Raw genomic sequence first — 14,664 nt, 5'->3', positions numbered from 1 at the left:
ATATTTTATAACTTGCAAGGATGTATTTATAAAATAACTTTACCTGTCTCCATATTCCCAAAATAATTAAAATGGCGGTCATGTTTCTTATTATTTATGTTGTGTGTATGATTTTCATCACATATAGCTCATCGGCAGTCACTTTAATAGTTAGATTCTGAAATTTATAATGCAATTTCAGATCGTTTTTCTTGAGAAGCTCCAGCTCTTCGGGAGGCACGCCAAACACCAGAAATATGCCGTTGCCGAGCTGCGTCTTGTGCAGTAAGTGCCATGAGTCTACGGCGAAAGCTATGTTCTGCGCGGCTAACAGTGATAAAATTTGACTTTGGTTTGTAATATTCTCCCGGCGAATGAATAAGGTAACTTTCGTGAGCTTGCAATCCAATTCCTTAGATAATTCACTGGTAAGTTGAGCGCTTGGATCATTAAAGTCAAGAACAAGAACGTTGAGATTGTTGATATCCGACGTGGGTAAAATTGGTTCTGCTTGTTGCTGCTTGGATCTGCCAGACTCTTTCTTGATGTTGGATGGATTGACTACTTCTATGGCATTGACTACATCAGCAGGTACTTTCAATTTGTTCTTACAACCATTCACTGCATCTGAAGAAGCAGTATCCCAGGGTAATGGGTATGCATTTCTGCTGAGGCGGTGTCCTACGAAAGCTTTATGTGAAAAATGCCGACTGCATATCCTTGTCAATTTTGAATAAGGCTTTTCTGTGTCAAACAGTATCCTTGACCATTCAGCTCTTCTGATAATAAAAATATATGGAAACTATAATAAAAGTGTGATCAAAATACTTATTTTCAATTACCTGAGAGGGCTTTTGGGAAAACTGTGAATATAAATGCGATTTTCCAGATCACAACCATGACCACAAACAATACAATACATTGTAACAGTGTTAGAGCGCACGTGGTTCCAGATAGGTTCAAAAGATGACTAAGGTAGTTTCTCTGGAGTAACTTTAAAAAATCAACAGCGCCCTGGGATGGCGGGGTAAAGTCTCATGCACCACCGCCATCTAAAGTATTAGCATTGAAAAGCTTCATCTTACGTCACTGTCTGCAAGTAGCAACACTGTACAATTCTATTTGGATAAATGTATGCAGTATATTTTACTGGCAACCATGTCTTTTTTATAAAATACGAAAAGTATAATAGGTTTTATTTTATGTATTAATGGAAGTTCGTGAATAAGTATATAGGTAAATGTAGAAGCATTCTTATGGAACTCAAGGCTAAAGAAGAAGAAAGGAAACTAGAACTCTGCGACTGGACCGCTGGGCTACTCAGGAATGATTGCGCACTTTACTCGCTAAGGGCTGCGCTTTTATACTCGCGGTCGACCCGTAAAAAGTGGTGGGGGTAGCCTGTGGATACCTACGCGAGTATCCAAGTACTTGAACTGTGATCAAGTAATCAAACAAGTTGCATATACGAATATAAAACTTACCAAAATAAATCTTGCGAGTTACGAAGATGTGAACACCCACAAATAATTAAAATTAAAGTTTAAATATGTATCATGGCATGCATACCATCTGCAAATATATATGGTATGTATTACCCACAGATTTTATACTAGCACTGGTACGTACAATCTAGACAGTGGTGGGAATGGAAAAGGTGAGCCAAACACGTCGTATACACGACATTCTTGAGGTGCGCGCGCTCCAAAGGAAAAGTCAGCGCGCAGGTGAGTCTTGTGTTCAGGTAAGCGGCCGCATTTAGTTTGCGCTCGACGTGCGCACGTAGCGGCCATCTTATGATGTCTTAAGTTCAACTCACAATTTAAGCGACATACTCACATATTATTGTTAACAGACTTAACTTGAGTGACGTTTAATTACATAATAAACTAAATACATTTCCGCGATGGGTTCGAAAATAGAATATGTCGATTCGACGCAAATTTACGCGACCAGTTACGTGCGGAACTCTAAGGCGATCGGCGTGTTGTGGGCGATCTTCACCATTTGCTATGCGATCATCGGCGTTGTGGCGTTCGTTACTCCTGAATGGCTGGGAAACGTCGAGGGTGACAAGCCGGGTAAATTCGGCTTGTGGGCTGAATGCTACGCTGAAGAGAACGGCGAGCAATGCCGAGGGCGGTTGGATGAATTCTACGATAATGGGAATTACGCCTTTCAAGGTGCTACCGTCGCTGTCGGCGCAGCTTGTGTCACGGCTTTGATGACAGTTGGTGCTATGCTTTTCTTCTTCTTCTGTCACTCCACCAGCGTGTATCATGTTTGTGCATGGCTACAATTAATATCAGGTAAAAACAATACAATATTTATATAATAATTAATATTACTGGTTTTATTAGTTTATTATAAATTTTATTGATAAATTTTCATCAATAATATTGTGTTAATTACGTGATGTATCATTTTTCATTAAGACTCGTCTTAGCATACTTTTATTTGCTGATTACTCATAAATTTCTCCAATTTCTCATTCTATAATCCACAACATCTGTAGAAATAATTACAAGAGATCTATTACTGTTGTTAGCATCGTACTACAGCTTTCTGTAGGTAATAATTTAATACCAGCATATTTTCCTGCATGAAAACAGATATACATATTTGTTTGTTTTGCTTCTGCCAATGTTGTTTGCGGTTAGTTCCGAAAGTATAATTGTATTGACCTTGTTCTTGTTCTGGTTCGCTTATGATTTGGTTGGTAAATTTATTAAAAATTCCCTGCAAACCAATGTGAGGCAGTTGTTGGATTCTTCATTCATTCTTTCTTTCTTTCAATTGTTTCATTCGTTATTTGAACATAATTGAGCAATGGTAGAGTAGAAATTAAGTCAGATTTAGTGAATTGTTGAAATAGGAATACAATGAAGAAACCAAGATGAAAGAAAGCACTGAATATATGAATATAAATTTATATACACATTAACGCGTATTAAGATATTTCATTTTTTAAATTTTGATTAAGTATAAGATATAAGCATGTTTAAATATATGGGTATGTGCAAACAGCCTAATAATACTTATTTATCCATACACCACATGCAAAATGTGTGGAAATATCATAATTTTGATGACACAATCAATTGAAAGCCTCCATTGTTTTGTTGGTGCGTGTTTCTTCATTATAATAGCATTAACATATTTTGGTGCTATTATTAGTAGCCGTTTATTTGGTAGTACCTACATAATTTTCTAATTCAGTTGGGCAAATTATAACTTACATTAGATAATATATACTTTGTATAATATTAACCACTTAGGCAACTCAAAATACACACGAACTTATGTAGGCTTCAAATCATAACCTAAACACATACTTTTTATTATAATTACCAACGCGTTAATTCTTTGATTTATTTCTGTTGATATCCGTACAGTTTGACACACAATAAAAACAAAGGAATTAACAAAATGCAGAAAAACGCAATTACGTCTTATCCCAATAATCAACTATTTCTTACAAGTGTGCCACTCCACTCAAACGTGTTGATGCAGCACGAACAAAAAGAATTGTTAGTTGTTTAATCCCAAGAAGCCCAAGAACAAAACTCTGTGTCTAAGTTTCCTCCTCGCACCAATAATGCCCGGTTGCAAGCACGTAACTTTAACAACAATATAAGAAAAAGGAAGAAATAAAAACGTAATGATCAACACAAAACCACATGCGAGCGTACATCCATCATGTGCACTGAGAATGATTTGTTTCTTGTTGTTAAAATAAGCAAAAAAACGACTTAAGTAAAGTTGCAAACGGTAGATAAGAAATATCAGATGTGAAAAACATTAATTTTTTAGTGTGAGATAATAATTTATGTACTTCAATGCATTCTTAAAAAAATATTTAAAAAACTGGGGAATCTAAGTATTTTTGTGTTAATTTTACACCAAAGTTAATATTTTGTTAAAATTTGAACTTTGAGTTTATTAAACTATTTCCTTATTTAATTTATGCAAGCAAAAAAAAAACACTACTTATTAACTTTGTAACTTCAACAATTAATATAATGTTGAATGAAGTTTAGTTTTTAATTACCAACGTAATGACTAGACACAAGATATATTGAGAGAAAAAAAACTCCATTGCAACGGGTCATAATTAAGTGGTACAACGTAAAACGCATATTGTTGTTGCACATGAACAATATGTACCTACGTACACAATGGATACAATTGTGATTTTTATTAATATTATTCATGCTTGTTTTTTCTGCTTTTCTGCGCCTTTCTTGTTTTCCTAGTTGGATATATTTTGCATTTTAAATTGATTTATTTAATACAAACATTAATCAAATAATAGAGAGTCGCAATTAGTATGAGGTAAATAATTAATCATGCTTAAGTGTTGTGTGCGAAAAGTTTGTTGTCTGATAGGCGGTAATTGTTAGTGTATTTTGTGGTTTATTAAATTTCTATTGTTTCATGACGAATTGTTGTGCAATTGCGATGATATAAGCGTTTAATCATTTAGACATTCTTTTTTATGCAAAAAAAGAAAAAAAAAACATTGAAGTGGAACTCAATGGACATATTTTCATCCAATACTTTTATTTACACTATATTTGAACAATAATTCAAAGAATTGTCCTTATTATTCTTATTAATATGCAAAAATGTTGATATTTACATTTACTTAACTGGATATATAACACTTAACGACGATTTGACTTAAATGATTTAATTTTACTGTTGCTTTTCACAGTTAACTGCATAACTAAATAGATTTTCTTGCAAATTCCTTACATTCGCTATTAAATGTTATATTCTAAATATTTGCTGTGTAAATGTCAAGGCTCATTATGATCTAAAGAATTGTTAAAATGCAATCTTTAAAAATACGTCCTATTACAGCAAGTGTTTATGTTGATACCGTTAGAAACGAGAAAAATCTCCCGACATGTGTTTCTGTAAAACATTGAAACAAAGAACCAGTGAAACGCATTCCCTTAATTGAAAAGCCAACTGTCGTTTGCTTTTAATGTTTACGACTTGACGCAAAGAACGATCAATAAAGTTAGTTCAACATCTCATCTCACCAAATATGCGAGAAGAAACTGGTGGAACAAGTGCATGCGGAATCAATCGAACTATTAAAACAGTAGATAGGAGTTAAAAGCATAAAATAGATTTTTTTCATAAGAATAATTAGAAGAATACGTTTTTGGTTATAAATTTGTGTAATATTGGTTGCCTACTTTTTCTTGAGCCTAGAAGCTTTATTTTTTAAAGAATAATTTTTTACACTATTTTGTTCATCCTATATAGTAATTATTTCATTAATTGCAAGTCGATCACATGCCGTTTTAAACGCTTAAAACGCTCCTCGGCTAAAATTCAATAAAACCAGCACCTGTTTTCATCAAGCGACTAAACTAAACATTTCCTTCATGTGGTAATGCAATGCAATGTATGTAACTGTTAATCTTGCTCGCTTTATTCAAGCGGAATTTGTGACGTGCTGTTTAGCACCATTCGGATAATCGCAGAAACATGGCGTTGCATGCAACCTGAATGTTCAGGCTGAATTCATTTCTTGTAGGACTTGTTAGTGAGTGATAAAACGCAAAATAAACACGCGCGATGTAAGCACGTAAAAAATTCTTTCACATTCCCATTCACACCCAAGATGCAAATCTTCTTTCGATACTATAACAATGGCGTCGCAGATGGCATTTGGTAAATGTCATTGTATAGTTCGTTTCGGTTGGGTGAAACGTTTAAGGACAATTAAGAGAAGAATCTTTTTAGTTCGGATTATGTAACATTCCGACAAGCTGTATTTAAGGCGTGTGTAATTTTAGACGAATTGTTGCTTACAAATAGAACATGGCGCAGAAATGAATAACAAACGTTTATAACTTGTTTCGGTGATTACTTTTTTCATGAGTTGGTTTACTTTTTACTGTTAGTTCAAGTGTTGTATTCATAAAATACAAATACAAGTAAAATCAGTTATTTTTAGTGGATTATATTATTACTTGCATTTTAAAATTTTATTTTTAGGTTAATTCTTAGTCATAAATGTAGATATTATGTTTGGTTATGTTTGCAGTGATAAAAATGTTTTGTAAAAACATGCATTTTTTATCTCCTGTTTATAAAAAAAACTGAAATAAACCAAAATAATTGTTGTAATTCATGAAATTTTAAGAATTAGTCGTATTTTTCCACTTGAAGACACATCTAGTCAACCGTTCAACTCAGTGGCGGATTACGGCCTAGGCGCACTAGGCGCGCGCCTAGGGCCCCGGCTGCCGGGGGGGCCCCGGTTGCCTGAGGGGCCCCTGGCACTTAGGTATATGTCCCATATAGACATAGTAATTCCACAAATACTTCATCAGTTGGTTTTGACCTCAGCCTTTATGAATAGCGTATTGGTTTTCACTTGGCGCCCAAAACGGCATTTCACACGTGTCCGCAAAGCAACCGTCACGGTTATATAGCTGACTTAAAACTTTTTATCTCCGATTTTATTTCTTTATGACAAACTGTTTAAAATAAAATTTTGATGTTTTCTGCCACGAATTTTTGTGACTTTTTCTTGAATATTGCATTAGAAAGTTGTAGCTATAATGCGAGTAGTATATTGCCAATTTTTTAAAATTTCGAACATCTGTGGAGGAGATGAGTTGAGGAATATTCCATTGAGGTTGTAAAATAGCGGGTAACTCTCTTTTTTGGAATATTAATTATTTCGTCTTTCTATCATTTTTTCACATCTGCGGAACACGTTGTACCAACGTTTATCCTCCTACAATTTTTATCTAGATTTTAGGGGTGGTAGTTGGATTAAAAAAATAACAGAGAGTGGTCAGTGAGTCGTTAGAAGAAATTGTACTTAGAAAGTTACATGATTATGGCTCAGATATCACAAACTGTAGGGGCCAATCTTATGATAACGCTGCTAACATAAAACAACATTCCAAATCAGCTGAATTCATACCATGTGGAAGTCATTCTTTAAAGGCTGGGAATACTGCAGCGGAATCTTGTTCTGGAGCATTACAGTATTTTATGTTTTTTGCAAAATATATAACTTTCTTTGCTACATCTACAAGACGGTGGAATATTTTAACCGAATGCATGAAGGATAAGAATTCTAAAAGTATCAAGAGAATAATTGATACACCATGGTCCGCAAGAGCTGACGCTGTTTTAGCCCTAAGACTCAATAACAGAGGTCAGAAATAATTTCGAAACTGTTGAAGAGGAGGCTAAATGAGACAAAGAAAACGCAAATATCCATATGATGAAACGAACAAAAATGATACAGCATTTTCGTCAAGAAATTTTTTTATTGTCAACATTTTTTATATTGTATGTGATGTATTAACATCAGAAATTACTCGAAGGGGCGATGTCTAGGTATATCAATGTTCTTAACGATTTTAAAATTTTCTTTGATTTAAAATTAAGCCGTGTTGAAACTAATAATTGTGTAGAGCGATTATTGTCTAAGTATGAAAAAGATATTGAGCCAGAATATTTCACTGATGAGTTAACTCATTTTCTAAAATACATACAAGAAGAAAATATTAAGGATCCACATGAAACGACAAAAATTATTGAAATCTTTGCCCAAGAGAAGACAAGAAAAGTAAATTTATAATTTGTATTTAAATACGATTAATTATGATAATTTTATATGTGATATTTCGATCGGTCCTGAAAACAATTAACGCACAACACCTGGTCCATCGCGAAGAGCGAATCGGAAGATAATCCATTAAATTTTGGAATAGTGCGTGTGGATTAAGCCTACTGGGGATACAACGATAAAAAAAACGCGCCACGTACTCTACCTCATGGTGGTGTGGAAATGAGTTTTTGGTACAAACGAATGTTGTTGCGGCGCCCGTACGCTAAAACTATTAATTTTACTGGGCTAATAACCGTTTTTGAAAATTTTCGGATTTAGGGGCCCCAAACTTGATTTGCGCCTAGGGCCCCACTGAAGCATAATCCGCCACTGGTTCAACTTATTTGTGAGTTTTCCAATAGCCTAATGATAGTAATTTACAAACATACATACAGAGAGTAATTTGAAATACCGTTTTCTCTCGTTTTCGCGTTTTCGCATTTTCCTTACAAAGCGAACCTAATTAACATCTTTCGTCACGTTAAACATATACATTTCTAGTATTGTGTTACTTGTATCTTATAGAATTCTGTTCGACATCGTGTGATACTGTTATATCCATAGTCCACGATGGCTGTAATTTAACAAATTGCAATTACATTGAAGCAACCTGCATAAAGTTTATGTAGGTACAAGTAGGGGAGACTGGGTACGGTTGTGACAATTTGTGTTTGATTACCAATAGTTTTGTTAATTTACCAGTTAGATCGTAGAAAAGTAACTTTTATGGTAATTTGTACATTTATCTATACAAGAATACTAAAATGTTGGCCCTAAATACGACGTATAACTAATAAGATAAATTTAAAAAAAAAGTCAAATTGTCACAACCGGCCACACACCAAGGACGGTTGTGACAGTGGTTGGGTGCGGTTGTGACATGCAAAAACATACACTAAAATGGCCATTCTCTTGGCAAAAATCTAGTGCATTAATATGAATGTGAGAGGAATGATTATCCAGCAATAGAAAAACTTGATGTGTTAGAGAAGCATTCGAGAATTTCTTAAAATGTTCGAGAAATGTTAAGAATGAGGCATCCTGCATCCAACCTGAAGGATTTACAGTTCCAATTGATCCCACCGGTCCATCTCTAACAAAATGATCATGATAACGTATTCACGGGAATACAAAAAAGCAAAAAAACTGCAAAAAAGCATCTTGAAGCAAAAAAGAACAACTATAGTAATGTCACAACCGTACCCACAAAATTTGTCACAACCGTACCCGAACCTCTTTTTCGAAAACAAAAATTCGCCATGACTTTGTCAAATAATCTACGTAAAAAGCAAATGCTTATAAATAACTACCAATGTTCAATTTAAAAGAAACAAAAAACAGAAGTAATCTATCTGTATACAAACAACAATAATTATTAAGTGAAGCCGTACAAAAATATTTACTTTTGGCTGTCAAAAAGCAATGTGGGCTCCTAGTTACGTTAACGTCGCGCAATGACTGATGCAATACTAGGGAAAGGGTTCAAATTTGCACCCCGCTTCTTTATCCTCTTGCACCCTCCCCCGTATGACGTATAGTTTCGTTATTATGACGACTGTCACTACCGTACCCTGGCACAACCGTACCCAGTCTCCCCTACAATGCTAAATAACTGTTCATAATATGAAGCAATTTAGAATATATGAATTATTTTTAATATACTTGTACATTTAATTTTATTTTATTTATTATGGAGAGTGTTACAGCAATATTTTTAAAAATAATTCATTTTAAAAGTAAAAGTAAAAGTGATTTATTAAATAAATGCGCGCAAAAGAAATTTAACGCTATATTATACAAGATTAATAACAAGAAAGTGAAGGAGATGATAAAAACGGCTTGGGAAAGAAAAGAAAAGAAGAAAATTGTAAAAGTAAGAATAATTATCAAAGCTCTTTTTTAGAGCATCTTGCGAACGACATTTATATACAATACTCGTATAATATAGAATAACGTATGAAAATATACAATGAAATGAAAGTATATCGATTTATTTTATTACTTTCAATCAAAATAACTCAAACAACAAACTTCGTGGGTAATAAATATTGTATCGACATTGAAGTTTAAATTAAAAATGTTTTATTAGAAAACAAACTAATTTAACACAATTTTTGATCGAATTTTCTTTAGTTTTATAAAATCATCAATTATTTAGTGTAAGTAATATTTATTTGTTTAAATTTCTGTATCGTCTCTCGTCTGTTAACCCACTTTACATTTGCAGTGAACATAAATAGTTTCCATCATGATTTCCATTATTTACAAGCTGCAACATATGCAAAACACGTTCTAATTAAGGATCTACTTTTGTATTTTTATTGCTTCGTTGATGAAGAGTGAAAACTGTCACGCGGAGACATTTTTTCGTCAGTGTGAGAAAATGTGAAACGTGTGACTTGGATTTAAACGAGTGTCGCATCATCTGCATACCAATCAAATCATTTCTACCATGAATTTAAATGTTTTCTAATAAAACTCGCACAACCAAAATAAATTTCACTTAATAATTACTAACAAAATCAGCAAATTTCCAGAAATGAGATTGAGAATTAGTTAATCCGATTAGACATGGTTTAATTAACGGTGATTTATCATTTCTCTTCTGGAATCCATTACAATTTGTATCTGTTGATCAAGAGGAGGAGTAGAAATGAAAACCAATCGATACACTTTAATACGCTTTGAAATAGGATTTGGTTTCCTTATTGCAATCTGTAAATGTAGTGCATTCGGTAGTTAGTACAATTTGCATTTCCGTCGCGTTCATTAACCACAATAACGACGTTAATTTATCGATATCAGCTAGAATGAACTTTCAATTTACTACGGATGATTGATTTTATCGATTCGAAGCGCAAATCAAAGGAAATCACTTTCATTCACGTACATTCAGAGAGAGTACTGTAGAATAATAATAACTGAAATTAATTCTGGTAACAAAATAGGAAATTGTATATTTTATTCATTTTTTCTTGATTTTAATACATTTAATTAATATATTAATGTTGTTTTAGCAATCTGTATGATAATCGGCTGCTCGGTTTTCCCTCTTGGATGGAACGACGAGAAAATCAAGTCAATTTGCATGGATAGCAATCAATTCCAGCTGGGAATATGTGGTATTCGATGGGCTTATTTATTGGCGGCCATTGGTTGTCTGGATGCTGTTATTTTATCAACATTGGCGTTCATTTTGGCAACGAGACATATTCGCCTGCAACCTGATCCACAATATGCACCGGCAAGTTTATTCAAAGGTAATATTTAAACAAAGTGGCGGCACCTAGTGTTCAGTATCTGAACTGTTTCAAATTTTAACTTAATTTTTATTTGTAGGTGAAATGAATGGTGCATTCGTGAACGATACCGGCAGCGTGGCTGGATCCCGCAAGTCCTTGAACCTTCACCCGGTTCTCATGATGCATCCAGCACAGGACGACACCTACTCGCAGTTTTCCCAACGCACCGTGCCGCGGTCAACGCACGGCGGGCATTACTCTCATCCGCACCATCCCATGCATCACAATCACAATTACTAATTAATTAACTAATTAACTAATACCGCCAGCTACTCTGCAGCACTCCAACATTTGCATTGTGTATTATAGATTGTTTCAGGCGTACTTGACGCATTTACATAATGCAATTATTTATCTCATGCCTTTTACACATTGTAAACTTATGTTTATTTTGGAATGTAATTATTACACTACTTAAAAATAGTTTAATAATGTACAGTAAGACTTTTGAATTTTATTATTGATTGTACTCTTATGTATTGTACTGACAGTTTATAATATTTAATTTAATTTAATTTGTCAATATTAAATTATAATTGTTAGTTTTATTTATATTTGATGTTTTTTTATGTTTATAAAAATAAAGAATGAAATTTAATTTAATATAGTGTACTTATTATTAAAACCAATTACGAATTAAGTTACGAATTATACCAGGCAAGCAGTGTAAGTATATAGGCAACCAAACATACACAAATTCCAGATACAGGTGTATGGCGAAGCTTAAATATAAAGACAAATCTGCATTTTTTTATTTAAAAAATTAAGATAAAGAAAAATAAAATAAAACAAGAAGAAGTTGGTGAATTAGTAAGAGTACGCCTAGTTAGGAACTATTTTAATGTCATTTCAGTGGTGTGTTTTAAATTTTAAGCCCGCGAAACAAGTGACCAATATCTGACAAGTTATTGTGATTATTATCAAAACTATCAATCTGATAACAAAATAGAATTAAGATAAAGTATTCAAAATAATGTTTTCTTCAATTATCTGCAATAAAAATATGAAATTTCAAATTTTTATTTTATGCCTCACAAATGATGGAAAAAATGTATAAACTAGTTTTTTGCACTTTTTTTGCAAACAATTAGAGTTAAAGAAAAATGGTTTTCAGATTCCTATTTAGGATAAAATTTTACAACATACTGCACTTTAAAATTTTTAGATTTCAACACTTACGTAATTATTGAAAATGGTTAATAACTCAAAAACTAATTAAGATATGGAAACGCAACTTGAAAAAATGGATTCCTGGCATCATTCTGCACATGTTTAGAAAGTTTCAAGAAAAAGCGAGGAGTGGTTCATTTTTGGCTGTACCAATTTTCAACCGATTTTTCCGAAATATTGATGATATCGAAAAACTGACTTGATATCTTTCATCGCATTGTAATTCTATATCAATTGTCGTTTTCCATTTTCTTCTAGCTTTGTTTTGATTTTTTAGGCCAAGAAATAGTCAAGTGTAACCTCTTGATGATTTTTGAGTGGTGTTTGGTCAACTTCATAGAATCAAAAAACTAAATCTGCCATTTTGTAGACGCTTGTTACGACATGAAGAAAATGCAAATAGTTTTGTTCTAACTTTTCTAGTTTCCGAGAAAATCGCGTCGGAAAATCAGTTTTCACTTCTTGAAAATTACATTTTTTTAAATGTCATCTTATTTAAGACTCCATGCTGAACGTCATCTCGTTTTCCGTTTTTGATTATCTACATTAGTTTTCAAGATAAACGATAATTAAGTGTGACTGGAAGTACACATTTCAATTAAATTCTTCTACAGGGCAAATCTCTAGTGCTACTAAACAGGAAGTTGTGTAAATAAAGTAATTAAAAGCTACTCTATTCAATAGTATAATTAGTTTTAAAATAAATTTTCAAACGTTAATTAAAATGTCAGGCGCCTCCGCCAAATTTTTATTAATTAATTTAATTTTTCAGGAAATTGATAAATCGATATTTTTTATTACTGATTATCAAAGAAAACAACTTTATTAATAAATTATTTTAATAACAATTTGTAATTAGACTAATGGTTCAAAAGATACACGTTAAATAGTGTGTACGTGAGTTTCACTGGAATAAAATCTTTAAATTCATTTTAGGGCGTAAACGAAACATTATTCTAAAAAATGTTACTAAGATTTATTGATAAGAATTATTAGTGTGTTTGGAATCTGCAAACAGAATTTCAAAATTCCAACTTTTAACATCGGACATAAAAAAGAGAAATGTTTTGATTTTTTTGTGACAAAATCTTTTCATCGGTAATTCGACCTGAAATAATTTTAACAAAAAAGTTCGACCCTGTGTTTCGACCCAAAATAATTTATCCAAATAAGTTCGGCCCTGACTTTCGACAGAAAATAATTTTACCAAAAAAGTTCGACTTTGTCTTTCGACTCAAAATAATTTATCCAAATAAGTTCGACCCTGTTATTCGACCATAAATAATTAACTTATCTTACACTTTTATACTATTTACGATAAAGGGAATAATAATAAAAGGAAATTTTTTTAAAATAAATAAAATAAAAATTCTGCTTGCATTAACCTATAATTATTTCATTGTGTTTAAGAAAAATTGACATTTTGGTTAATAAATTGTCTAATCTCAGAATTGGCAACGTTAGCATACACTCCAGGGTATCCTCTTTGAGCACAACCTTGTCCCCAAGAAACAACACCAACCAAGGAATTACCCAAAGCCAAAGGACCACCAGAATCACCCTGGCAAGAATCCCTACCATCACGAGCAGCACAGATCATCCTGCGAGTAATCTCACCAGTACCATAATTCCTCTCACAGGTACTTCTAGCAACAATGGAAACATCTACACCTCTCAATGTCCTCGTAACTTGACCACCAGAACGCATAGCGCCCCATCCGCTAACCTTCACTGTTGTTCCAGCAGCAGGTTCAGTGTTAGCCAGTGAAATTCTTCTGCCTTGAGTGATGCTGGAACTTACTTGAACCAAAGCGACATCAAAGTCCATTGTACGGGAATTGTATCTGGCGTGAGATATGATACGAGAGACTCGGAGCTCTTGTCCACCACTTAGAGAATCAGCAGATCCTACACGGATGCGCATTTGAGAAGTAGTCACTCCAGGGACGCAATGTGCTGCGGTAAGGATCCAACGGTCAGCGATGATACTTCCTCCACAGGAGAGACGGCCATTAATCAACATGGCGGCTTGGTAGGGTACTTGAGAGATGGGGATCTCTGTACCTCCATCTTCAGTTACAGCTTCAGCTACATCCCGACGAGCACGGCCTAAAATTAAGACATTTTTAGTTTGTTATCAAATTGTAAATATAGACAACCAAAATTACAAAAATTTTCTTTAAATGTTAAATTGGAAACTAAAAGAATTTACCTTGAACAGCCACGATTGCACAAAACAAAATTGCTACTTTGAATGACTTCATTTTGAGCAGTCCCTGTAAAGTGAATGGTTCTGAACTAATTCTTACTATTTATATGAAAATGCATGGAACTAGATAAACTATGAATAATTAACGTTTTAATATTTGCATAAAAAACAACTGTTTAATAATCAATAACTGTCCAAAAACTAATTTCCTAAGTAAATCATGTATTTTATTGAATATTGTGGTTCGAAAAAAGGAACATTATTCAATTTTAGTGATTGTGATTGACATTATTTTGTTAAATGTACATTTTCACGTATTTTTCTTTATAATTACAATAAAATTGAATGAC

General features: G+C 33.2%; 3 protein-coding genes across 4 annotated transcripts; 1 reads left to right on the top strand and 2 right to left on the bottom strand.

Annotated features, from left to right (window-relative positions):
• Positions 1-1,540, bottom strand: LOC135798697 (uncharacterized). 2 transcript variants are annotated; one of them, XM_065311607.1, is made up of 3 exons: positions 1,464-1,540; positions 822-1,072; positions 1-758 (listed from the first exon to the last, which is right to left on the bottom strand). In XM_065311607.1, exons 2-3 carry the CDS (start codon positions 899-901, stop codon positions 95-97), a joined length of 744 nt encoding a protein of 247 aa, XP_065167679.1. In that variant the 5' UTR covers positions 902-1,072; positions 1,464-1,540; the 3' UTR covers positions 1-94. The 2 variants fall into 2 exon arrangements, with proteins under 2 accessions (XP_065167679.1, XP_065167680.1); XM_065311608.1 differs by lacking the exon at positions 1,464-1,540 and having other exon boundaries at positions 822-1,108.
• Positions 1,541-1,699: 159 nt separating this feature from the next.
• LOC135798937 (LHFPL tetraspan subfamily member 3 protein-like) lies at positions 1,700-11,538 on the top strand. The gene is made up of 3 exons (XM_065311926.1): positions 1,700-2,288; positions 10,651-10,893; positions 10,973-11,538. The coding sequence occupies exons 1-3, from the start codon at positions 1,886-1,888 to the stop codon at positions 11,173-11,175; spliced, it is 849 nt and encodes a 282-aa protein (XP_065167998.1). The 5' UTR covers positions 1,700-1,885; the 3' UTR covers positions 11,176-11,538.
• A 1,936-nt stretch (positions 11,539-13,474) lies between these two features.
• Positions 13,475-14,377, bottom strand: LOC135798468 (trypsin alpha-3-like). Its single transcript, XM_065311315.1, has 2 exons — positions 14,318-14,377; positions 13,475-14,214 (listed from the first exon to the last, which is right to left on the bottom strand). Exons 1-2 carry the CDS (start codon positions 14,367-14,369, stop codon positions 13,511-13,513), a joined length of 756 nt encoding a protein of 251 aa, XP_065167387.1. The 5' UTR covers positions 14,370-14,377; the 3' UTR covers positions 13,475-13,510.
• Between the last annotated feature and the right edge of the window lie 287 nt (positions 14,378-14,664).

This window comes from Atheta coriaria, unplaced genomic scaffold (assembly GCF_025399875.1).
Source record: "Atheta coriaria isolate IRGN ID8LTWV9N9 unplaced genomic scaffold, Caltech_Dcor_3.1 hic_scaffold_9_pilon, whole genome shotgun sequence".
Classification (NCBI taxonomy): Eukaryota; Metazoa; Arthropoda; class Insecta; order Coleoptera; family Staphylinidae; genus Dalotia; species Dalotia coriaria.
This window is presented reverse-complemented; position numbering and strand designations above follow the sequence as displayed.

What these genes read in the sequence shown, in the direction of transcription:
- LOC135798697 (XM_065311607.1), bottom strand. Translation starts at nt 901, where the DNA reads ATGTATTGTATTGTTTGTGGTCATGGTTGTGATCTGGAAAATCGCATT. An exon ending in TTTCCCAAAAGCCCTCTCAG is followed by an intron (nt 759 to 821) that starts GTAATTGAAAAT and finishes TTTTATTATCAG; the next exon opens with AAGAGCTGAATGGTCAAGGA.
- LOC135798468 (XM_065311315.1), bottom strand. Translation starts at nt 14,369, where the DNA reads ATGAAGTCATTCAAAGTAGCAATTTTGTTTTGTGCAATCGTGGCTGTT. An exon ending in TGCAATCGTGGCTGTTCAAG is followed by an intron (nt 14,215 to 14,317) that starts GTAAATTCTTTT and finishes TCTTAATTTTAG; the next exon opens with GCCGTGCTCGTCGGGATGTA.
- LOC135798937 (XM_065311926.1), top strand. Translation starts at nt 1,886, where the DNA reads ATGGGTTCGAAAATAGAATATGTCGATTCGACGCAAATTTACGCGACC. An exon ending in ATGGCTACAATTAATATCAG is followed by an intron (nt 2,289 to 10,650) that starts GTAAAAACAATA and finishes ATGTTGTTTTAG; the next exon opens with CAATCTGTATGATAATCGGC. An exon ending in ACCGGCAAGTTTATTCAAAG is followed by an intron (nt 10,894 to 10,972) that starts GTAATATTTAAA and finishes TTTTATTTGTAG; the next exon opens with GTGAAATGAATGGTGCATTC.